This window comes from Tyto alba, unplaced genomic scaffold (genome assembly GCF_018691265.1).
Source record: "Tyto alba isolate M040663 unplaced genomic scaffold, T.alba_DEE_v4.0 Super-Scaffold_11, whole genome shotgun sequence".
Classification (NCBI taxonomy): Eukaryota; Metazoa; Chordata; class Aves; order Strigiformes; family Tytonidae; genus Tyto; species Tyto alba.
The window spans coordinates 4162854-4187374 of NW_024881273.1; the positions used below are offsets into that span (position 1 = coordinate 4162854).

At 52.5% G+C, this 24521-nt stretch overlaps 1 protein-coding gene across 1 annotated transcript in view; it reads right to left on the minus strand.

The window, feature by feature from the left end:
• Positions 1–13323: 13323 nt before the first annotated feature.
• RXRA (retinoid X receptor alpha) overlaps positions 13324–24521 on the minus strand; it is a 113958-nt gene continuing 102760 nt past the window's right edge. Inside the window, exons 7-10 of the mRNA XM_042786728.1 lie at positions 20907–21039; positions 19687–19778; positions 17903–18008; positions 13324–14030 (exon numbers count right to left, since the gene is read on the minus strand). Coding sequence (XP_042642662.1) covers positions 13883–14030; positions 17903–18008; positions 19687–19778; positions 20907–21039 — 479 coding nt within the window. The 3' untranslated portion in view covers positions 13324–13882. The remainder of the gene's footprint in view (positions 14031–17902; positions 18009–19686; positions 19779–20906; positions 21040–24521) is intronic.

Below are 24521 nucleotides of genomic sequence, written 5' to 3' on the forward strand. Positions count from 1 at the left end.
TTCCGAACCATCAGGACTGTATCCAAGTCATAATTTTCAAGCCCTCTACTGAAACGTGGATTAGAAGCCCCCATTGCTTGGCAGAGGAAGACAGAGTTTCCCAGATGACTGGGAGATCCTGAGGTCCTGGAAACCAGCAATGGCCCACATGGACCAGCAGACACTGGGATGTCCAGGATCATCAGGAAAAACAAGCAAAATACCAGCAGGATGGAAAAGGGCCCAAACAACAACAGTTGGCAAGTGGGAATGTATTCTGAATAGTCAAGATGGACATTGCACAGAGGTGAAGATCACATTTTTGACAACAAAACATTCAGCTCACGCTCTTGCTAGGACAGGGAGCCCTCTGTTTCTGCCCAGTGCTGCAGGGCAGAAGTGACCGTCTCCAGTCCTACCTCAGCAGTCCTTGTCCTTTTTCCACTGGCCTGGAAAACTCTGGCAGTGATGGAGGCAATAAGGGGGGAAAAAAGCAGGTAGGAATGGGGTAGGAATGGCACCTCCCTGCATGGGCATGGCAGAGGCATGGCAGAGCCCCCCTCGGAAGGTCAGGAGGCTCAGAGACAATTTTGGCAGGAGTGAGGCCATAGAACAAGCCAATCTCCATGTGTGAAATCTCACATAGAGCTGCTGCTATAAATAAGGATGATGGATTGATTGCCGTAAATCATAACCCTGCTGACATCCCAGACCTCTCACAAGCAGCAGGGATGCTCATGTGGCTGGTTGTTCTCCCTTGGCAGAGGCAGGAGAGAGATTAGTCATTCGTTGTGTTTCCTGAAACCACCTCCTCCCTCCCCCACAAGACAATAGCTTGAAGAGAAGTAGAGATTTGAAGCTCCTTGTGAAAAAGTCTACAACGGGTCTTAATCACTGAGCTCCGCGGATTCATAGGATCAAGCCCTCATATTCCCTCAGTGTTGCTGCCAGCAAGGTTAGTGGTTATTTTGAGCAGAGAAAAATGAGAAACCAAATCATCTTCCTCTGAGGTTAAAAACCGAATTTCTACTATGTTTGCTGGGATGACACGTGCAAGGTAGCCCTGTCCTGTGGAACAGTTCGAAGGGGATGTGTCTGCTCCCACCGGAGCCGGGTTTGCCCTCGGCCGCAGGCTGACCTGGCCCAGCCAACGCTGCGGAGCTGCGGCAGGCGAGAGCCACGGGGCAGGATTAGCCCTGTGCTCTGCTCCAGCGAGCCATGGCATCTGCCTGGGGGATGATGCTCCTCAACAGCACAGAAACCCCACCCAGGGCTCTCCGTCGAGGCACAAGCCGGTTTAGTGGTTACAACCCCGGGGCTTGCACAAAAGCACCTGGTTCCTTTGGCTGATCTGTCTGTAACTTCCCTGATTTCAACAGTGTTGCTCCTGATTTACACCCCTGTGAAGATATGACAGTCTCACCCTGGACGAGGTCCTTCAGCAAAGCACCAGCAGTCGAAACCCAACAGCCCCAGCAACACCCCCCAGCCAGCAGCAGCCCAGGGACCGCTCCCCTCCTGTGAGCCCTTTAAAACCTTTTCTACAAATGTACTTTTCTTAAAGTTCAAAATGTTCTGGGCATAAATCCTTCGCCTCCCTTCCATGCTGCTGGAAGTTTGCTACCGGCAGTATATTTTTAGATTTTAAAAATGTCACCCTCAACTGCTCTGAGCACACGTAAGTACTGTAAGAAACAAACCATATAGACTTCCTGTCAATAACACCAGCCTCAGATGGACTCCCTGCAGCCCTGGCAGAGTAAATTATAGCCTTTCCCCCCCAAATGATGGCTGACTGCTTATTATTGGCTTTCATCTTTATTGCCTCTTAAGGTAAAATGGTTGGAGTGACAACAGCAAATAGCTAGCCACAAATTGTCTCTCCTATCGGCCTTCCTCCCGCTTGTCAGTGGGCTGATATGCTCAGAGAGCCCCCAGCACCCAACAGGGATGCTGAAATGGGCTGCATGCACCCCACCAAGCTATCCAGGGGCCTTTTCTAAATCCTACCCAGCCCTTCTCCTGCCACAGTCCCTGGAGGGACTAAGTGACATGGGAGGGAGACACACCAGAGGAAGCACTGGACAGTTGGCCCTTTTTTACCCTCTCACGTTCACCTCTACAATTTTTTATTGTGTGGGAGCATTCCATATTAGGCACCAGTGAATCCACAGCTAACTGGGTGGTGCAAATAGCTCTACAGGTGGGAAATGTTTCATGTCGCTCAGCCCTTGCTCCTTATCCCAAATCAACCCGAGACCCACCCCACTCCCTCTACTGTCACCAGAACACTCTGGTTTGTGCTTGGGGGCATGGTGCTGTATAAGGTCAGAGCTAAAAACTGGCTGAACTGCGTTGTACTGGCTTTGTAATACAGAGCCTGAAACTCGTGGTGAGCACTTTAGATGTGCTTGAAGGAATCTCCTGTCAACAATCCTCTTCCAAGGGGCAAAGCAGGGAGCTTGGGGCAGAAGAGGTGGGAATTTCCAGCAAAACAAGATGGCAGAGAAAATGGTCCCCTAAGAAAGAAGATTTATTAGCACATGAAGACCAGATCCTTCCAGGCAGGGGTTAACCCATGGGGTCTTTGGGGACCCACCTCCACCCTCCAGATAGCAGGAAATTGTGCACAGCACTTTCTTTGCCATAAGGAGAGAAACATTTTTGGAGCAGGAACAGACAGGCCAGAGCAAGCTTTTCTCATCCAACCGGAGTCTGACGGGAGGATCCGGTTTCAGAGGATTAGGTAATGTCTTCGGATCGCTCAGGAACCCACGTCCTGATGTGTCTGCTCAGGCAGCGAGCTGGGAGCGGAGGCAGATGTTGATGGCCATGGACATACAGGAGCAGCCCTCCCAACCTGTCCCCACTCAGCCTCCTCACCGGCAGTGTGGGGACAGGGATGGGGCAGGGATGGAACAGGGAATGGGGAAGGGGATGGAGTGGGGATGGAGCAGGGATGGAACAGGGAATGGGGCAGGGGATGGGGCACGTGATTGATGGGGCAGGGATGGGGAAGGGGATGGAACAGGGAATGGGGCAGGGGATGGGGCAGGTGATTGATGGGGCACGGATGGGGAAGGGGATGGAGCAGGGATGGAACAGGGAATGGGGCAGGCATGAGGAAGGGGATGGAGCAGGGATGGACCAGTGATGATGCAGGGAATGGGGCAGGGGATGGAGCAGGGATGGGGCAGATATGAAGCAAGGGATGGAGCACGGGATGGGGCAGGGGATGTGGCAGAGATGACAGGCCATGTCTGGAGACTGATGAGGGGCAAAAGACCCAGGGTGGGGGCAGTACCATCCCTCTCTGCTCATCCTGTGGCGCATCGCAGTCAGGGCGCATTTGATTGCCAGTCCAGGGGTGAGGAAGGGTTTTTCCCTCATGCTGGGCTGGTGGGATGCTGCAGGGGCAAAGTCTTCTCCTGTCTGCAGCGTACAGGGTAAGCCCCTCCCAGGCTCCACCAGGACATTGGAGACCACGTTCCCTGATGTCAAGATGAAGCCCTCCAGCTCCTCCAGCCCCTCTTGGTGACACCAGTGTCCTTAGGACCCCACCACCCTCCTATGATGGTGGCAGTGCCATACCCCTGCTCCTTTCCCACCACAACCAGGACAAGTGGAAAACAACCCCTTGAGTGGGCAGAAAGGGGCAGGGAGCCCCAGGGACAGAGTCCAGTCTGCAAAGTTCACAAACCAGGAGAGTACTGGGAGGCTGTGGTGGGTGGGAGCACCCACCTGAGCTGGGCATATCCCCCTCCCTCCTCTCGCCTCCCTCCCCAGCTCGCTCCAGCTTGGCAGTGAACTCATAGCGGGCAGCCCCTACCACGGCGAAGGATGTGGCTGCACTTACTACAAAGTAGGCAGCTTTTATGTTATAAATTAAAAGGTCCAGACAAAATGAACACCAAGAGCTCTGTCCTCAGGAATCGCAATGACTCAAACACAAGATTGTTGGAAGAAAATAAATTAAATGACTTGGCTATTTTACTCATCGGGCTGGTCTACCTTTAACAGTATCCTAGCAAACACTTGTGTCTTCATTTGATTTTCTTCAGCTTAATACCCACCATAAAAGAAATACAGCAGAAAGCTCGTCTGATAACTTTAGCGAATTTCCATTTGACCCTCCCCATGGGTTTTGGGTTGAGTGTTGAGTGAATGAGCTTTAAAAGCATCTTTTCATTTAGTCTTCCACAGCAGAAAATCACTGAGCCAAGAATCATACCTCACTTTGTCAGTAGAAAAACAAGATGTGGGCTTAGTGGAATTGAGTTGCGTTGGAGCACGGTATGGAAAATCTTGCATATAAAGCCAAACAAGGTTTCACTGCCAGTGTTGTAAGGGAGAGAGATGCAAAATTTTTGTGGCTAGTGTTTCTCGTCTGTGCCTTGGGATCTCAGGCTCTTTGGAAATGAAAGATATTCATTTTAGGCAATGCTTTACTTTAAGCATGTTGTTAACCCTTTGTCATACTGCAAGGAAAAAGCAGGCACTTGTATTATTGGGAGGAAAAATGACTCAAAATACTTAAGATACAGTGTTTTGGGTGGTGGGCTGTTGATCTGTGCAACTCACCACAGCAAGAAATTTCAGAGTCCAGACATAAATTTCAGAATCAGAGCAAGGAGAAGGGAAGGAAATGGAGGCAACAGCAAAGAATCTTTCAGGGACAGAAAGCTGCTCAGTGCATGGGCTCCGAAAGGCCGGAGGTCCAAGGGTGGCACCAGGGAGTGTGAGAGGGAGGCAGAACTCTGCTTCAGGAACTTTGCAGCCTTCTGGGATGCTGTCAAGTGCGAGCGATAAACCAAAATACACCTTTTCTTTCTTTTTTCCTCTTTTCTTTTTCCTTTCATTTTTCCTTTCCTTTCCTTTCCTTTCCTTTTCTTTTCCTTTTCCTTTTTTTCTTTTCTTTCTTATCTCTTTTCTTTTCTTTTCTTTTCTTTTCTTTTCTTTTCTTTTCTTTTCTTTTCTTTTCTTTTCTTTTCTTTTCTTTTCTTTTCTTTTCTTTTCTTTTCTTTTCTTTTCTTTTCTTTTCTTTTCTTTTCTTTTCTTTTCTTTTCTTTTCTTTTCTTTTCTTTTCTTTTCTTTTCTTTTCTTTTCTTTTCTTTTCTTTTCTTTTCTTTTCTTTTCTTTTCTTTTCTTTTCTTTTCTTTTTTTTCTTTTTTTCTTTTTTCTCCTCTCCTCTCCTCTCCTCTCCTCTCCTCTCCTCTCCTCTCCTCTCCTCTCCTCTCCTCTCCTCTCCTCTCCTCTCCTCTCCTCTCCTCTCCTCTCCTCTCCTCTCCTCTCCTCTCCTCTCCTCTCCTCTCCTCTCCTCTCCTCTCCTCTCCTCTCCTCTCCTCTCCTCTCCTCTCCTCTTTCCTTTCCATTTTCTTTTCTTTCTTTTTTTTTTTTTTCCTTCATTTTCTTCTCATTTCTTTTCATTTCTTTTATTTTCTTTTTAATTTTCTTTTCTTCTTTTCCTTTTTTTCTCCTTTTTCCCCTCTTTTCTATGTCTCTTTTTTTTTTGTTTGTTTGTTTTTTTGTTTTTTGGTTTTTTTTTAATCTTTTTTCTTTTCCCTGCGGGTTGTTCCACACCAGCCCTGGGGCTGCCCTGGGCAGGATCAGCGAGACCCGGGCAGCCGCTCGGCTCTCCGGCGGGCTCAGGGCTCGCTCGGACGGGAGGTGGCAGCAGCACTTTGCTCTTTGCTCGGACGGGCCACTCCGGACCCCAGGGGCTTGCCCGAGGCATTGCACCCCCCTACCCACCCACACCCCCCGCGGGGGGATCAGCCCCGCTCCTGGGAGCTGCTGGCCCGCAGCCTTCTCTAAATTCAGCCTCCACGCTCACCCACGCTCTCCCGCAGCAGACAAATCCCCCTGGGGGGCTTCAGCCCAAAATCCCACCAAGGAAACGCCTGGAGCGCAGCTCCCACACCGCCCTGGGGAGCTGGGGATGGAAAGCGGGGAGCGCTGGGGCAAGGGAGGGGGATCAGCTGGGTCCTCAGGTGTGTCCCCGCTGCTGGGAGCCCCAAATTTTGTTTGTAGCAGGGACTGACCCTGTACCACATCCTCCAAGCTGTCCCGGTGCTCCCATCTGGTCCCATTTTCACCCACGTGTGGGCGAGGCAGGGGAGGCACCCCGGGGCAATGCCCGGGGGTGGGTGTCTGTACGGCTTGGTGATGCTATGGTGACACCCGTGGAAATGTCGCTTGGAAAACGTGATGCAGAAGGCCAAGGTGCCCTTTGCAGCCCCGGCACGGGGGGAACGTTGCCCCGTGGGGGCACGGCAGGACCCCGACCTCAGCCCTGGGGCCAGCTGGGGTGAAAAGGCTACTTGAGAGAGGTCAGGAGGAGAAAACTAACCTGCTTTTCTTTGGCAATTATGAAGTGACAAATTACCAGTGAAAGAGCTCATCTGTCTGTATTTATTTGTAGAGCCCCTCCTCGCTGCAAAACTAAGCCGTGGAGGGGACCAGGATCACAGCCCTTCTCTTAAGGATTTCAAAACAGTCTGCTGACACATCGCTTCATCTCTGTCAGCACTGGGGATGAACAGAAATTAAGTGGCCAGCCTGGTGCCACCAGCCAAGATGCATTTCCAAGAGCGAGAGCCCCAAGCATGCGCTGCACCCCCCAACACAGCATCTTCCACTCTGCATCACCTCACGCACCCAGAGGACCAGGAACGGCATTTTGGAGGGGAAGCTGAAGTCCCCTTCTAACCCCATGCCTCCAAGACCTCAAGGTTTAAGGAAACCTGGTATTAGGAGGCTCCTGATAAACCAGAGAGCTCTGGACCCTTTTGTGTGTCATCCCTGAGCTCCACGTCTCCGTGTTACTCACAGGGCAAGGATGAATCCTGCGCACACCCAGCCTCAAGACACAACAAAAGCCCCAAGCTATTGCGTGTGTGAGATGTTTAATTGCATTACAACCATCTTCTGTTATCACGGAATCAGGAGGGGAGTCAAAACAGCCACTTTGATCCCTGCAGAAAGCTGGAGAAACAGCAACGAGTTGGCCAAGGTGCAAATCTCCTCCTCCCTCCCTGGCAGCAGAGGAGGGGGGAGCACAGCCCTTCCCCAGAGCTGGTTTGGGGGCCTGGGAAAGCCCCCCACCTTCCCGGGGTGTGCAACAGCCAGCTCAGCAGCAATCACCCACCAAACAAACAAAAAAAAAATCAGTGGCCAGCTTAGCTCTGGTTTTCTCTCTGTTATTAGCATCTTTAAATAGAGAAGCAAACCCAATTTTCAAAGCAAAGTGGGGTTTTTGAGGCAGTGAGCATCAGTAACGCTGAGGACCAGCATCCCAGCAAGCGCTGCCCCACAGATCCCAGCTTGCTCCACCCCAGGAGATGGGGGAAAAAAAAAAAGAAAAACCAAACCAAACCAAACCAAAACTCAGGAAGGGAGGTAAATATTTACTCTCTAAACAAAAACTGCTGCCTGGAGGTTAACAAGACACATAACCACCCTCTGCAACAGGAGCCATCAGGTGTGTGAGTGCGGCCGGCTGGGTGCTCCGCGGTCCCTGGGGCCTCCCAAAGCGGGGCAGGGGGGTGGGAGCGGGCAGCCGCCCCGTTTTGGGGAGCAGCAGGTTGCTGCCGAGGCGGATGATCCCCCGCACCCCTTCCCCTGCCCTCCGCCTGCCACCTCCCAGGGCTTCCCAAATGAAAAAATATTGCGGCCAAGTTAGAGACACACGGATCGTCACTAACCGAATTGAAACTCTTATTTTCCTTCTCTATTTGACCGGCTCTGCAGCCGTCGGGGGAGGATTTATCTCAGCTGTAAACCCACGAGCAAGTTCAATCTTGTTTGTACCTGGCAACAAATCCAGGTTAAGCTAAGGCCAGCGCTAATGGCTCCTATCCCCGCACTCGCTGCTCTGGGGGTCCCAGCACCCCCTTTTGCTGCGATGCTCCGGCCCCGCGGGCACTGCTGTGACTCCAGGAGGGATGGGGGGCTGGAAAACAGCCTCCCTGTCCCCACGCGTCTGCTGGAGCTCGTTGATAACACCCTTATTTGGGGGTGCTGCCCAGCCTCAGTGGCCCCGCGGTCCCAGGATGTGCCCCCGGGTCAGAGGGTCCCCCCAAATCTGACACACACACACCCCCCCCCCCCCATCTCCCATCCTGCCAGGCAGAGCCGGGAGGGCTTTGCTGGGTCCCAGGGTGGGCTCGGTCACCCCACTGTCACCCACGCTGGGAAAGGCCACCAACCACAGGCACCCGGCCAGCACATCCCACCACACTGGGCAACCCGGCGGCCACCGTGGCCACTTGTCCCCGGTTTGCTGCAAGGAGGGGGACGCGCCGGGGGGGGGGGTGTGGGGGGGTGTGACAGTGTCCCTAGCCGGGCGCAGCTGGAGGTGTCAAAGGGATCCGAAACTCATTCAAGGGAAATTCTTGAGGGGAAGGAAAAAAAAAAAAATTTCCTTTGCTGAGTCTCGGGGTTCCCCCCTCCGGTTCTGCCGTTGCTCCTTGCTTACAGCCAGGTGGGATTTACTCCGAGTTGGCCTGGCAGCGAGGAGGAGGGACAGTTCCCCGGGAACAGGGACCCTCCAGACCCCTCCAATGGGGACAGCCCCCCCTACCACGGGGGGACCTGAAGGAATAACTCAAGACACACCAGTGAAGAACAAAATAGGACTTGGACTGGGTTATATTTTAAAATGCTCATATATTTTCTTTCATTTTTTCTCCTTTTTTCTTTTTCTTTTTTTTCTTTTTCTTTTTTTTTTTTTTTTTTTTTTCCACAATTCTAATACAATTGTTCATCAAAATACTGGCGTTTCCAGCAGCAATTTTTTTTTTATTTATTTTTTTTTCTTTTTTTTTTTAAGTGAATAATAATATACGGTAGTGATTTCACAGTAAAACAGACCTGCGGGAACGCCGGATATACGTGACAAAAGACACCCCCCAGACCAGCCCACCCCCTCCCTCCCTTCCCCCCCTCCCCCCCCCCCCCCCCCCCGAAAAAGATTTTGGAAGTGGGGGAAAAAAATAAAAAGTTCATTCAAAAAAATTATTTCAAAAGAGATTTCATATAAAGCCTTTAAAACACGGTCAAAAGTTTCTCCCTCTTCTCCAGATCCCTGTCCCTGTGGCTGAACACTTACAGAGAGAAAGAGAGAGAGAGAAAGAGAGAAAAAATAGAGATAGTTTATAACAATCTCTGTAGAAGAAACAAAACAATCCAGAAAGAAAATATCCAAGAATACGTAAGGGATAAAATTACATTTGTACAAAAATAGATTTTAACTTTATTGATGCTTTAGATATTTTTCCTTATCTTTTCTCTTTTTTTTTTGTCATTCTAAATTTTAACGTATTTAATTTTTTATCTATGCATCCCATAGCCAAGGCATCCATCACTAAGTATTGGGAATTGCTAAAGCTATTTTTACTCAAAACCACCTGCTGCTCAAAAGAGAAACAAGAAAACAAACAAACAAACAAACAAAAAAAAAAAACAACAAAACAAAACAAAAAGGCATCTTAAAATAGATGCAGTTCCATTGTCTCGAGGAATAAAGATCCAGATTTGGCATCTGCCAATTCGGAAAGGGCTTCAGATACAATGTACTCGCTTACATGAAGCAAAAAAAAAAAAAAAAAAAAAAAAAAGCAAGAAAAAAAATAGGAAAAAAGAATTGACTTAAAACAAAAAAACCCACAAAAAGTCTGTAATTGCTACGGTTATAATATATGTATATGTGAGTGAGGATATTTATACAGTGTATATATCTACAGTACATACATGTATACACACGCACATATGTATCAACTTAAACCAGATCATGCATGCTTGTCACTGATGGGGACAGCATCAGCTCTTGAGCCACGGTCCCGCCATCCTCAACCCTTTTTATGAGCAGGAGCTGAGCCCGGCCAGCGATGCTACGGCCCCCCCCGGGTCCCCCCCGGGCCCCCCCCGGGAGCTGTGGGGCTGGGCAGGGAGGCCGGTGAGCTCAGGGCGGGGGGTCGGTGTGGGCACCCACGGGTGCTGGGGGGATGAAGGTCCTTTGCCTGTAACTCCACTCCTCGGGTCCCACCCGGCTGCGGTGCTCAGCCCTTGGGTGCGGGTGGATGCTCAGGAAGCTTCAGCATCCTCAGGGATCTGGGGGGGGGGCAGGGGGGGTCCTGGGGGGCGCGGGAATCGGGTCGGTTTGGATGAGGGCTTGGTTGAAACATGCACACGCAAGAAGGCAGCGAGGAACAGGCAGGGTGGCAGGTGGGTGGCTGAAAAGCTGATGTTTGTGCTATCTTTAGAAAATTAAAGATTGTCCCACCAAGAAAAAGGAATTTAAAAAAAAAAAAAAATTAAAAAATAGATCACCCTAATCAAACCAGATTTTTGCTAGAGTACTAAAATCTGGTTGAATGAAAGTCCTACCTCTCTAGTGAATAATGTGCCTTTTTTCTTCTACCCATGTATCACCTCTTCAAACAAGCATGTAGTATATTCATAATTATTATGATGAGGACCGAAAAAAAAAAAAAAAAAAAAAGCCGAAAGTGAAAAAGAATACAAACTCATGCAAAAGCACATTGCTTTAAGGCTGCTGTGGCAGATGTTACTGGACACAGGAAAGCTTTTCCTTCTGATGGGGAGGGCTGGGCTGGTGATGTTGGAGGGGGAGGCGGGGGGGTGGGCTGGGGTCTGGACTCTGGGGCTGATCACACGCGTTCGGGACCTGAAATGCCCGGTGTGGCTGCCGGGGGAACCAGGAGAGCTTTACTGAAAGCAACACAGTCATGCCGAGTTACAGCAATGTGGGAGCTCCCTCGACACCTGCCGACAACAGAAAGCCCAGAATAATGCTCGGTCTTGTCCCCAAACCCTCCTCAGTCGGGGGGAAGGAATTGAGGCTGAGCGCTGCTCCAGCAGGGAAACTGAGGCACGGAGACGCACGTCCTGACCGAGAGCCCCTGGCACACAGAGCCTTCCCCTTTGCACCTCGCTTCTTGCTGAGGACACCCTCTGGCTCTTGGCATTTTATTTTTATCAGGTTAAATGTTAACTGGGATGGCATGGGACAGGATGGGACGGGTTGGCACGGGATGGGATGGGATGGGATGGCACGGGATGGGATGGGATGGGATGGGATGGCACGGGATGGGATGGCACGGGATGGGACGGCACGGGATGGGACGGCACGGGATGGGATGGGAGCTTCTGCTCCGCAGCCCAGCGATGCCCAGGGCTACAGCTAGCCCGCCCACAGCCTTGCAAGCCACCACAGCTCAGCACCCAGCACCAACCAGCCCCTTCCAAACCATCGAGCGGGAAAAAATCGGTTCCACTCAATGGTGAAGGACAGCGGGTTTATTCTAGTGCAACATCCACTGACTCTTTCGCAAAACATCCTCTCTGGCAAGCGAGCTCCAGGCTCCTTGCTGAGCCGGGCTGGGGGCTACTGGTTGCCCAGGGGCTGGTTTGGCTCTGGGCTGAGCTCCGTGCCGGCTGGCTGGGTGCTACCCCCCTCCCTGCAAGCCCCCTGCGGGGCTGCGCCAGCCTTACGCTGGCAAGGAACAGCCTGCTCGTGTTTACTGGCACCCTTTACATATTTCATTTCTCTTGCCTAGTTTTCTTGGCAAATTCTTGCAGGGTGAAGCTGTTTAATAATATTTTCGGCGGCGTGCAGGCTGCTGGAGAAACACAGCCAAAACACTTTCCCTGCCTCCTTGGATTTGCCACTTCAGGCCAGCCTAAGGGAAAGTTATGACCTGAAATCCTGAGTATTTATTTAGCAATGAGATGGCCTGGTTAACTGCAGGGGATGGAGCCGGGGACTCAAGCTGCCAGGCGGGTTGATGACAGGCAGGTGGCAACTGTGTCCCCTCAAAAACAGAGGTGGGAGCCGGTGGGCACGGCTCCATCGCCCTCCAGGCACAAAGGACATGTTTGAAGAGCCAGCTCTAGCCCACGGGGAGCAAGAAGAGAAATACGTTTGGGACCTAATAGTTTGCCATTTTAAAGCACAGAGGACATGGAAACGGTGGGGAAGCCCTTGGCCCTGGGCCAACCGCAGGCACCTCGTTCTTGGCTCTGAGCACCCATCCCACGGTGTGTTCGGGACAGTCCGTTCTGCCAAGGAGGGAAAAAACCCTCCCCAAAATCCCTCACCACTTGCTCTGAATTTTTTTTTTTTTTTTTTTTTCTCTACCTCATTTTTTTCGGTGGGGCTCTTGATGAGGGTGAAACGGGGAGGGGAAGGGGAAAAGCTCCCTGGCTGACCTCCTCTCCCCAGGCGACCCCCAGGGAACCCCGTCCCCGTGGGGTGTGGGCACATTCCTGGGACTGTATCCCTAATCCCGAAAAACCTGTCCATCTCCCTGCTCTCACAGCAAGACTCAAGGAAAGGACCGTGCAAAAGCCAAAGTGCTTTTGGTGCTTTTGGTACGCCGGACAGGCCGGGGACGGGCGCGCTGCCCACGGGGGCAGGGGCTGCTGCCACATCCCCCACCCAGCTGGGACCTCTTGGCCCCCGCATCTCTGCCTGACCAGGGGGATCCAGGGGAAGGCGGGGGGGGGGGGGGAACCCTGTTCTTGCTTCACCACTAATTACCAGCCACAATTACCAGCGTGGCCAAGCACTCCCACTAATTGTTGCCTGACAGTGTTTTGCACGGCAGCTGCTGAATCAACAGGAGCAGCCTCCTGGGCGAGCCGAAACCCCCGTGCGAGGCGAGGGCCCGGGCACCACAATTTGGGCACGGAGCGGGCGCTTGGTCGAGCCCACCCCATCAGCTGGAAATGCCCCTCCAGCCTCCCGAAAAAAAAAAAAAAAAAAAACAAAACCAAAACCAAAACCCAAAACCAAATAAAACCAAGAAGGAGGCATTGATGACACACCAGCTCTGGCTGCTCCAACGCAACAGCCCTTGAAATAAAGCGTGGGTCTGGCAGGACAGGCTGGACCGAGCCTCACGAGTGGGGCTGTGCCGGGCTGCTGGGCGCAGTGCTGAGGGCAGGGGTCCCAGCAAGAGCCCAGGAGCTGGGGAAGGGCGATGTGGTATCCCTGGCAGCCTTAAAGCAAGTGCTCCAGCCAGCTCGTGTCGGCGTGGGCAGCTCCAGACTGAGCGCAGAGGCGTCTTTGGGAAGAACAGCGATGCCCGGCTGCCCTCTGGGATGGTAAAAGGGGATGTTTCAGGTGCTGCTGCCTGCGGGACTCTCTGCACAGAGGGTGCCCCGGCTCCCCGTGCCACCAGTCACCTCGTTATTTGGGGTGGGGGATTCAGCTCAATCCCAAATCCTCTGCTTTTAATTGAAAGGAGAAGGCTCCGTGCAGCCACGGGTGACTCATTCGCAGGGCACTGGCCGGGCTGCCTCTCCAGCCCGCCTCTCCCTCCGTGAAGTAACTACCGAGACTACTAATAATAGTTACAAACCAAAAATAGAAATTTTTTTTTTTTTTTTTTTTTTTCTCTTCTCTTTTTCAAAAACTCCATCCTCTGAAAATAGCCAGCTGCAATCCGGCAAGTTCAACCACTCCCCTCGGCTTGTCCAAACCCCACTGCCCCAAGGGCTGGGACCGTCCCCGTCCCTGCACGCACGTGTGGGGTGATGCCAAGCCCAGCCGGCGGCTCACCCCGAAACTCATGGCACGGCGGGGGCCGGGGCAGAGGTGCGAGCCGGGGCGGCGGGTGGCAAGCTCTCTCCGCTCCCACTTCTCTACATCTAGCGCAGGGAACCAGCGAGCAGGTCTCGAGATGCAGCAGTGACAGCAAACGGACAAGGGTGAAGGCGACGAGGAGGCGAGGACGGCAGGGGGGTCGCCCCGGATCAGACGGTGCCTCCAGCGCCGGGGAGAGGAGGGAGGGACGGGCTGGGGCGGCAGCGGAGAAAAGCAGAGGAAGGGGCCCCGTGAGACCCCGGCCGGGCGAGGGACTGACCCAGCAGCAGTTCTCTAAGTCATTTGATGGGGCGCTTCCAGCATTTCCATCAAGAAGGTGTCGATTGGTGTGTCGCCTATTAGCTTGAAGAAGAAGAGGTGCTCCAGGCATTTCAGGCCGATGGACCGGAGGGCTGGGAGACGGAGCAAGAGCTTTGCGAACCTGGGGGGGTAGGAGACACGACATGGTCAGACATCTCAGCGGCAGCCCCACTTCTACCCCGACCCCCAAAGCTTCGCTGGATGCTCCTGCTCAGGAGGGCTGGGAGCCAGGCACAACCTCTTTTGCTACCAAAGTCATGGGGCTGCACCCAGAGCTGCGCAGAGAAATCGTTAATGATGTCCCCAGCCTTGAAGATTAGACAGCCACAGTGGCTATGCACAATTAACACGTGCTGATTGCTGAGCTGGAAGAGTAAAATAAGAAATGAAAGGCCATCCCTGGACTAAGGTGCACCATCAGCCTCACATGTCTGTGCCTTACTGTTCAGTGAACACCCCGAGGGGCTCATGGGGTCCCTACACAGCAGCCACGGGGCAGAGGCACCAGGGATCATAGAATCACAAAATCACACAATGGTTTGGGTTGGAAGGGACCTTAAATCTAGTTCCAACCCCCACTGCCCCGGGCATGGCCCCCTTCCCCCAGCCCAGGGGGCTCCCAGCCCCGTCCAACCTGGGCTTGAACCCTTCCAGGGAGGGGGCACCCACAGCTCCTCTGGGCACCCTGGGCCAGGGTCTCACCCCCCGCCCAGGGGAGAAGCCGTGTTGCAGGCAGTGCTGCCAACAGCTCGATCTTTGGTCAGGGAAAAGGGCAAGCAGCCGGGGAGGGGATGGAGGAGATGCTGAGCGGGGTTAGCTGGTGCTTGGCTCGGCGATGCCCCTCTCCTGCAGGCACCGGGCACCTCCCAGGCAGCTCCACCGGCCATCGCTCGGGCTGCTTGCTGCCGAGCCCTGGGGGGGGCACAAACCCAGGCTGGAGGCACCTCGGGGATGAAGCCAATGGAGGGTGACAAGGGCTTGGATGCAAAAGCTGGAAGGAGCGCCGCAAATCAGCCAAGGGGTGCTCCCCTTCTCCCTGCCCAGCGCGAGGCTCCGAGGAGCCCCAGCCGAACAAAAGCCCTTTCTCCCCAGCCTGCCCTGCTCGAAGGAGACGCTTGTCAGGTCGCACCCTCGATGCCGGCAAGAGCTGACAGGCAGGAGGGCTGCAGAGCCGGGCAGGGGAGAGCCAGGGGGGCTGGGGAGAGCCGACAGCGCTGCGGAAGCCGGCCGGGGCGACGGAGACGAGCCCAAGGGCTGGGCAGCCACGCCGGGGAAAGATCGCTGTGTGTCGGGCTCGGAGGGTGGCAGGAGGCTGCCGAAACCAGCTCCTGCAAGGGTGCCCTGCAGCACCCCAGGGTGCCACGCGGGGTGCCCCCACCCTGCTGGCTGGCGCCCCAGGGGTGCCGGCAGCAAGCCCAGGCGCTGCAGAACGTTGCCTCCCCGCTCTCAAAGCAGGGAAAAGGCCCTTTAATGGTCGGGAGAGCATTTATTTGTTTTTACTGCTGCACAATCAGGGCTTGAACATAAGCAAAGGCCAGAACCAGCCCAGGGAGAAGGGGACTCTCCAGAAAACACACGCAGAGAGAGAGACATGCACAAACATACAGATATTATACATGGATGCACACTCTTCTACTTTTTTTTTTTTTTTTTTTTTTGCTGAGCTGGCGAGAACAGTGGGAGCAGAGCCAGGAAAAACAAATCAGTCCTACCATCCCATTCAGGAAGTTTCACTTTAAACCAAACCAGATGATGGCTCCAGCCCTCAGATACATTTAACTGTGAGATAACCAGCCTGCAGCACAACATGCCAGGGCTGAGGCCAGGAGGGGAGAAAATAGCCCCGATTCCCCACGGCTGCTCAGTGTCACAGAGGCACCGTGCCCTCCTTGCAGAGGAGCAGGGGCTGCTGTGGTGGGTGGATGGCTGGGTTTTCCTAGGAATGCCTCCCTCTGTCTCACTGCTGCAGAGAAGTTCCCTTCTGGCGTTTACGTGGTGCTCACAAGCTCTCGATGGCCGGGGAAGAGGCAGAAGTCACGCACCAAAGGGCATAACTGAAGTGATGGGGCAGCCAAGCGCTCGCCACAGCGTGGAGCAGGGGAAGGATGCTCCCGCCACAGGATCAACCAGGCGTTTGCTCAACCACAGGAAGAACTTGCTTCCAGCCCCAGATGGTGATCACATTGTGCCATGAGACCAGGAGGATGGAGAGAGCTCCTGAAAGCTCTTGTGCAACTCTGGACTCCCAGCCCACGAGTTAACCCTCTCGCCAGCCACCTGGACTCACTCCACCATCGCCCTGCACCACAGAAGAGATGGAGTAAGGTCAGCAACACCCAGTCACGGTTCTCAGGACGGCCCTAAGCATACAAAAAACTCTAAGGTCACCAAAGAAGGGTGCGAGGATCACACAAAGAAGTCCCTGGCACGAGGTCATTCAAAGCCAGAGCCCCTGGTGCAGGCTACCGAAGCTAAAACGGTCCCTTTACACATCGCCGGTCATTGAGGTAGAGCCCTGGGGAACTGATTTTGACTGGTGGCTCAGCGACTTTGCTCAGTCATGCACAGCAGCTTGGTGGTGGTTGGGTCGATGGAGAGCGGGTTTGTCCCCGTCCCAGCCTGCAGCAGCGAGCGGCAGCGTGCGAGGGCAGCACGACTCAGCTGCCGACACTGGAAGCCAAGAGTTCATCCCACCGGGGGGGCAATAATCCAGGATTGGCCACGATTCCCAAGGCAGCTCTCCTTGTGCCAGGTATGGCTGGCTGCTCGTTGTGAGCCCCAAGGGGAGCAGAGCTCTTCTGAAACACCGGAACGGCCAAAGTCCAGGGTCTGGGTCTGGATTTGCTTAGGAACTGCAATTTAATAACTCTTTTTGGAAGAGGAGTTGGCTTGAGAGTTGGCCTGAGGTCCACACAAACCACCCGGGAGAGGAGAAGTAATCACCCCTGCTCTGTGCACTCTGCTCATCCCTCACTTCCCCTCCTCACCACAAAGTCAAACACACCCAACGGTACCTTCATCCGAACTCTCCCTGCCACAAGCCAACCATGAGCAGCCAAGAAGCCCCTTAACAATGCATCTTTTCTCATCCGCCAGCACATCGGTACCCAAAGTGGAGGGGAAAAATAAGTCCAATATTACTTCTGAGGGCGTGATCTGCCCACTTGCATTCATTGCTGTAAAAGCTTTTTTTATGTTATTTAACCATCCAGACACGCAAGACCGGGAATGCAGGTGAGATGCAAATCCCAGTTGCTCGGGCTGTTTTCCCCAATATTCACGCCTCAGCAGTGATACGCAACAGCAGCAGTTTCCAGCGCTTTGCTTGGTTTCTCAAATGACTGTCAATAACTTAACTGGCAGTTGCCAGCTTCGGGCTGTAACTGGGAAAATGCGCCCACTCAGCTCCGGAGCGGTCCAGGAAAGCATTCCTAATTCCCCCTCCCATTCCCAGCTGGATTGGGGGAGGCGGGGAGGGGAGAAAAGAGCATCAATTGAGGCTTTCACTTCCCAGCAATGATGCTCATCTGCCACCGAAAATTAACTCCGTGTGAGTCTTATTTTCACTGTGGTTTGCTCTCCGTGGTTGCCAAAAGGGAAATGATACCCCTTCCCCCCCATGTGCTCATCCCACTGCTGCGGCCGCAGCAGCCGGGGCTCCTCGGGTCTCGGCACGGCCGCTACTGCCCAACCTCACCCGCGTTGCGGGAACGGGCACAAGGAACAAAGACCCCCCTGCACTTCACAGGGGGATTTTCTAAGGACGTTCGCAGCTGAAGCGGGTAGAAATGAGCGCTTTTCTCTGTGGAGAACTGTTCATTCCCAAAAGACAAGGGAACAGAGAGCCCTAAAGGGAAGGGACCCGACGCCCACACGCAGGTTGCGGCAGTCCCGAGGACGGCACCCTGCCCCCGGGCTGCAGCACCCTTTGCACGGGGCTTTGCAGGGCTGTGAGGCTGCAGGAGGACAGGGCACAGCCCCCCCCGAACTCACCTCCCGGGCTGGTCGGGGTATTTGTGTTTGCAGTATGCCTCTAGTGACGCGTACACCTTCTCCCGTAACGCTTCCACTTCAGCCGGGTTGGAGAGACCTTTCGAGTCTGAAAGGCAACGGAAGGACCATCAGCCAAAATCCTCCAGGCTCTCCCGAAGGGCGAGGACCACCCCGTGCAACCCCCCCCAGCCCCCTCCATCCCTCCCGTCACCACCAGACCATGGCACGGCGTGGACAGGGGGTCTGAACCCCAGGAATTTGGGGCAATACCTAACACCTCCCAGGGAGCATTCAAACCCGGAAAGCTTTGCCTTGTGACTACAGATCTGGTTTACCCCACCTCATACCCCAACCCCAACCGTTTTGGCTCATTCCAGTGGTCACACACCCTCATTTAAAGGGTTTAAGTCCCCCTCAAGTCCTGGGCTTGTGGGATTTCTCCCTCCAGCACAACGCACTGCGACAGGGCTAAAGGAAAAGCCCCTGCTCTGGCTAGGCCCCCTGCAATGCAGCGAGGATCTGTTTTTAGTAGGGTGAAAGGGACAGTCGAGCAATCGATATCCCCAAGCACATGCCCCACGGGAACCTCTCCAGATTCCCTTTCTTTTACCATATACGGCTAATCCCAAATTACAGACGATAAATTACTGGTGATTACAAGGAGGGGGGTGGGGGGAAATGTCAAGCAGAAAAACAAACCCAAGAAACGGCAATAAACCCTGCTGAAATGCCCTGGCCCGGGTTCGGTGGGAAAAGCCAGAGAAAGAGCCATGCTTGGGCACAAACCGTGCTCCTGCAAAGGCAGGGAGGGGCGGCTGCAGATGTGGAGCTCTGTCCTCGGCTGCCATCTGCTTTTGCTCTGGGCTGACCCGCTCTAAAATCTAGGGAAGCCCCCAGCAGAGCTGTACAGGTATCTGCAGGCTGGCAGTCTATCTCCTGCTTTGCTCTCGGACACGCCGGAGATCAACCCCCAGCACTGAACCTTCTTCCCTCGGGCAGCTGGGGCCAAGGGGGAAAAGCAAGCAGCATGAAGCCTCCTGGAGTCTGTAAAACTAAGCAAGCTGCCCACAACAAATAAAGTTCTTGTGTATTTTATGGGCACGTTTCATGCCTTTCACCAGAAACATGCTTTTTCAGAAACATAGTTAATAAAACCCTTGGATGTTGAGATCAGGAAACAGGATGACAAGGCCCATGCTCTAGCTTTGCTCTAACCTATACTTTTGTCTTAAAGGGTATCTAGATTCATTCTTGATCCTATTCAGGGACAACCGTCTCAAGCACCAGAACTTTCTTTTTACAGAGTCGGCTGAAACACTGAAAATAGGAAGACTATGTACTTTGATCAGATTAAAGTCCCTCAAGCTCAGCAGAGAACTCAGCTCATCAGTCGGGGTCTGCTCCAAAAGCAGCATTTCCCATCTCCCCAGATGATCACAGCCAAGTCCCGGCCACAGCTGGGCCCTGCACAGAGAATATTTCAAACCATGAAACCGTGGTGCCCTCTACGAATGGGAAAACACTTCTTGGAACGGGAGGCCTGGAGAGCAACCCTGGGCATGAATCCAGATCCACCCCTGACCTGCAAAGGACATGCTTGTAAGGTGGCAGGTGCATGTGCAGCACTTAATTTGACTTTCATTCTTGCCTCTCTTCCTTCTTGCCCTGTCCACGGGAGCTGGGTGCCCTCGGTTATTTGCAATGGAGCTTTATAGGTAAGAAAAGGAGCCAAAAGGACACAGCATCAGCCAAGAGAGGACAGGAGAGAAGGTAACGGCATGTACCAGGGTTGAAGAGAACAATGGCTCGCAGGCAGCCTAGCTCTGTCTTGTCCATCTGCATGTCTCGCATCTTTGACACGAGTTCTGTCAGTACTCTGGAAAGGACACAGAAATCACAGGCATCAGCATTAAAACGAAATGAAAAAACACCCAGATGTCAGACCCAGAGTGAAGTCCTCCAGTGCATGGCTAATGAAGTCATGGGATAGTGCACGCTTTACCAGCTGAGGATATGCCCTCATTTTCCTCCTGTATCAAAAATAGCTCATTAGGAACATCAATAGTTCCTGTGCGATACAACAGGGACCATAAAAACTGGCTTCATACATTCACTGAAAGGCTTTGGCACCTGAGAAAGCCGCCTAAAAATAAAAAAAAAAAAAATAATAAAAAAACCCCAACAGGTATCTAAAAGCAATTTCCTCTGCCGGTAATTTTTATTACTCCCTTTGCTCTTACTGCAGGTGCCAATCTTGAAATATTTTCCACTGATTGCCCAGTTTTTCCTGTTAGATCCTGCAGTGAAGTCATGATCTTGCACTTATGACCTCACAGGAAACAAATGATGTCACCCAGGTCCGAAGAACAATTTCCTTGCAAAGCAAAGAAGCAAAGGTGATTTCATTTCAACTAAGTCGTCTCAAGATGAGTCTCGGGCAGAGAAATCAGCCACCATTTAAGCTGCATCTGGAGCCACACTGTGGGTCAAACACCCTGGAAGTCTGGCTTTAAAACACTTTCCCAAAGCACGAGATTAAAGAGCCCTCGGGATATGCATGTGGAACCTGCTGGGTACTTTTGGTGCTTTTTCACTGTGAAAATAAAATCATGTCTTGGTCCAATTAAAGATGAAAAGAAATATATGAGCGGCCTCCTCGTAACATTAGAAGGCATCTGGACCCCATGAAAGAGGCTTTGATTTGCACTGGGCAGCCCTCTCCCCGCCTATTCCAGGCTGTTGGTTGCTGCAGGTTTAAGAGGAGGGATTTAATGCCATTGCCTGCAGCAAGGACCGTGACATTTCCACGCACCCCATGGGGTGGACGCGCCGCGCTCTGACCACGAGCCCACGTGCCAACGCATCTCCATCCCACCCCTCAGGCGGGTCGCAAGGCGGGGAAACGGGAGGCAGACGGGTGCTGGAGGTGGAGACGGGGATGCCGAGGCAAGGTGGCCCCGAGACGTGGGGGTCCCCCCCCTCCCTTCCCCTCCCCTCCCCTCACCTGTCGAAGATGGCCCCGACGCCAGCGCTGTGCGCGCTGTTCCGGTGCACGTGGAGCCCCGTGGCTAAGAGGATCCCGTCTTTCACGGCGATGGAGCGGTGGGAGAAGGAGGCGATTAGGAGCTCGTTCCACCCTGGGGAGGAGAAAACAACCAAGGCCGCAGGTTAGAGCCACGGGGAACTCAGCGGGTTTGGGAATCAGCAACGGCACCTCCCCAACGCTAAAAAGAGAGGAGGAAACCGCTCAAGAACTGCCTTTGCTAGAGTAGAGAGGCTGGATATGGGAAGGGAGAGGGGAGCCAACCCTTCCTTGGATGTCAGGGAAGGAAAAAACTGTTAAGGAACAAATGCACTAAAAATATAATGCTAATAAGGGAAGCAGTTTCCTCTATAAACCTGCCAGGCACCAGAGCAAGCAGCGCTCTGCCCTGCTCCTCTCACTGTGAGCCTGCGAGTGGGTGTGGAGCCCTGCACTCCCCCTCTGACCTTATACACCGTGCCTCTACACAGTTAAAGACCTATTAACGCTTTATATCAGCTAATTGGGCTCATTTTCAGGCCATAATGGGGCACAAAAGTTCATTCCCTATTATTTAGCTGTGTAAATGGGCACCAGGAAAACTCTTGCTTGCAGGTTTGTTGCTTCTGCCATATAAATACTGCAAGGGATTGTCTCTCCTCTTGCCCGCTGCTGTACAGGGATGTCCCACGTCCATGACTGCTCCACTAACAGCTTTCTACAGCTGCTAGAAAATCAGGTTTTGTCTTATTAGTTACTGGACATGCTACTTCAGGTGATAGGAAAACACATCCTCTGAGTCCGGACACCATGGGAGCAGCTGGAGGTAGTTACAAACAGGTGAGGGAAAGGAGATGTGTCCTCTCTCTCTGCCTTCCAGCTCCCCTTCCTAATTTAGCACGTCTACAAATTCTTAAATCCAGTACCAGGTGAGTTCAAAAATGCCTGAGACAAACCCATAACAAGAAGAAATGCTGTAAAGCTTGAAAGGTGGAAAATTTGGTGACTTTCAACCAGGAGAAGCATCTTCAGTAAAGCAAGATGAGTCTTCTGCAACATTCATCCTGTGGCTGACGTACCTGGCCTGAAAATGTTCTGGTGTCCAGAACACAGGGATGCTTGGCAGCATCCAAAAACATGAGGATATTTGATTATTTTTTTTTTTTCCCCAGGCTGGAAAAGCAATACAACAATATCCTTCATCTCCTCTCCTGCCACAGAAACAAGTCTTTGCTTACTGACTGGAATAAATACAAGGTCCCTGTGTGCTGTATTTACCTACCGTTGCAGAGATGGGTTGTGCCATAAGAAATGTTGACAAGGAATAAAGTTCACTCTTTCCTAAGTGGCCACAGGATGTTTCCACCCCAATCACGGGAACATTTATTTGGCTATTTACTGGGCGAGGCCTGGCACTTGCAGAGGGATTGCAACACTGTGAAACCCAAGGAGGACAGACGGAGGAGAAGACGTGGGACTGCACCAGGAGCTTGCAGGAACTATCCTCCGTGGCTGAAGATCTCCGAGGGCCCGGCCCGCAGAAAGGTGCCACGGGTGACTCCCACCAGCCGCCACATGCAGCCCCTCCACACAGCTCCACAGAACACAAACCAGAGCTGGTTCACAACACCCTTCCACAGCACCAGCTTTCACAACTCTGCTCTGACTCTCGGCCATCACCCAGCACCCCTCTGCCATGGCTCCGTACAGCCCCAGCGGTGCCGAATCCAGCCTCCGGCTTGACAAGAATACGTGGAAGTGGTGAGGCTGTGGGGTGCTGCCAACGTCTGTGCTGGGCTTATTCCAGCTAAGGACTGCTGGATCGATCAGCATCCTTCAGTTGAATTATTCCCATTTAGAACTGGGATGTTTCAGCTGAAATGGGGAACCTATTTTTATCGGCGCTTTCACCAGAGCATCCCCAAAAAGCTGACAAGATAAAGAAGCAAGCAGAAAAATTAGGTATAACCACAGCCAGCAAACGTGAGTCAGAGATCAAACAAGTCTACCCAAAGAGGTTTGCATTTCAGCCCAAGCTCTGGAGAAGCAGAGCAGATTTCTTTGACTGTTTTGACTTCTTTCTCATCAGACAAGGTGGCTGCAGCCTCCGGGGAGGCTTTGGCTCCTCTGGGGTAGGGAAGGCACCTGGCAGCGCAGCGACTATTGTGTTAATCCATCTCACTACCAAGTCTCCCCACCAGACCTATAAAATGAACTGCAGCTGCAGAGATGCAGCACTCAGCATCCTTTGCCAGGCTGGCCTCGATGCAGGTTATTCCCATCTCAGCCACAGCAAGCTTGGAATCAAGAAAACCCAGGGAAAACAGGCTTAAAAAGTTGGGTTTCCTTCTCCTCCAAAAAGCTCAGAGAAGGAAGATTTTTAAATGATTCAGGATTGGAGGAAAGCTACTGCCAGCCCATCCAGCACCGCTCCTCCAAAGATGCGTGCTCCACTTAACTTTACCTCCAAGGATGCATGACTGAACCTGACTGACGCTCTTAGCTAGATTTTAATACTTAAATATTTCATGGGCAGCTGTTCTCAGCAGGCCGCTCTCCCCACTCAATAATAGATAGAGCCACTGGTTAAAAGACTTGGGGAAGGTTATCTGAGGCCCTGACAGAGAAGCTTGGAGCAGGGAGCCCATCGGAGCTGCTCCAGGTGCTCAGCCCACCTCACGGCCATGGGGTTAGAGCCACCGTGAAATCCGGGATGCGATGGGGCCTGCAGCCCCCTCTCCTGTCCCACGGAATGGCCCCTCCGGGATGCCAGCTCGGAGCTGGTCATAACAAGCACCAGCACAAAGGAGAGAAGCATCAAGTCAGAAAATCTCCAGTTCAGCTTTCATTAGCCACCTTCTAAAGAGAAAGAAATACCTTGAACTGTTGTTGTGAGGTTTGTTTCCATTTCACAAAAGAAAAAGGCACCTTTTTGTCTGAATCCAGTTTTTCCCTATGATAAGTGCAGAAAGCCCTCAAAGATCTCTATAGAGATGTTTCCCCTGCTCGTCCACTCTCACAAGAGGCTCTAGAGAACCTCTTCAAAAAATACACTTTTTGTATTTTCCAAAGAGGGCCTTGAGCCAGCTCTGGCAATACTCACACCCACAGAAAAGTCAGAGGAGCACCTTCACCAAAGGGTTAGCGGGAGCCGTCCAGGGAGGCCATGGGACTTGGCCAAGCCTGCAGCAAGAATAAAACCCCCAAATTCTCCATTCCCAGACTACTGCTGTAACCACTAGATGAAATGCGACTATAAAAATCTCCTTTCAGTAATATAAGAAGAGTAGAAAACCTACACCAGTAAATGGTGTGACTTAATCGCCCAGAAACCATTGAGGTCAAGGATTTCAGAGAGGTTGCAAGAGGGACTGGGTATTTCTGTGTAGGGCCAAGGTACGCAGTTACACTGGTTGATAGTCAATAAAAAAACTGCAGATAGTTTCATGCATTTGGGCTACAGTCAGCCTCATTAAACAGAATGACAGCTAGTGTTTGTGCAGTGGGAAGGGAGAAACACCGACCCCATTGTCTTCCTAGTCTGGAGCCCTTATACTTTCTGAGGCCACCTGGGCAGACTTTGGACCGCAAGAGTTC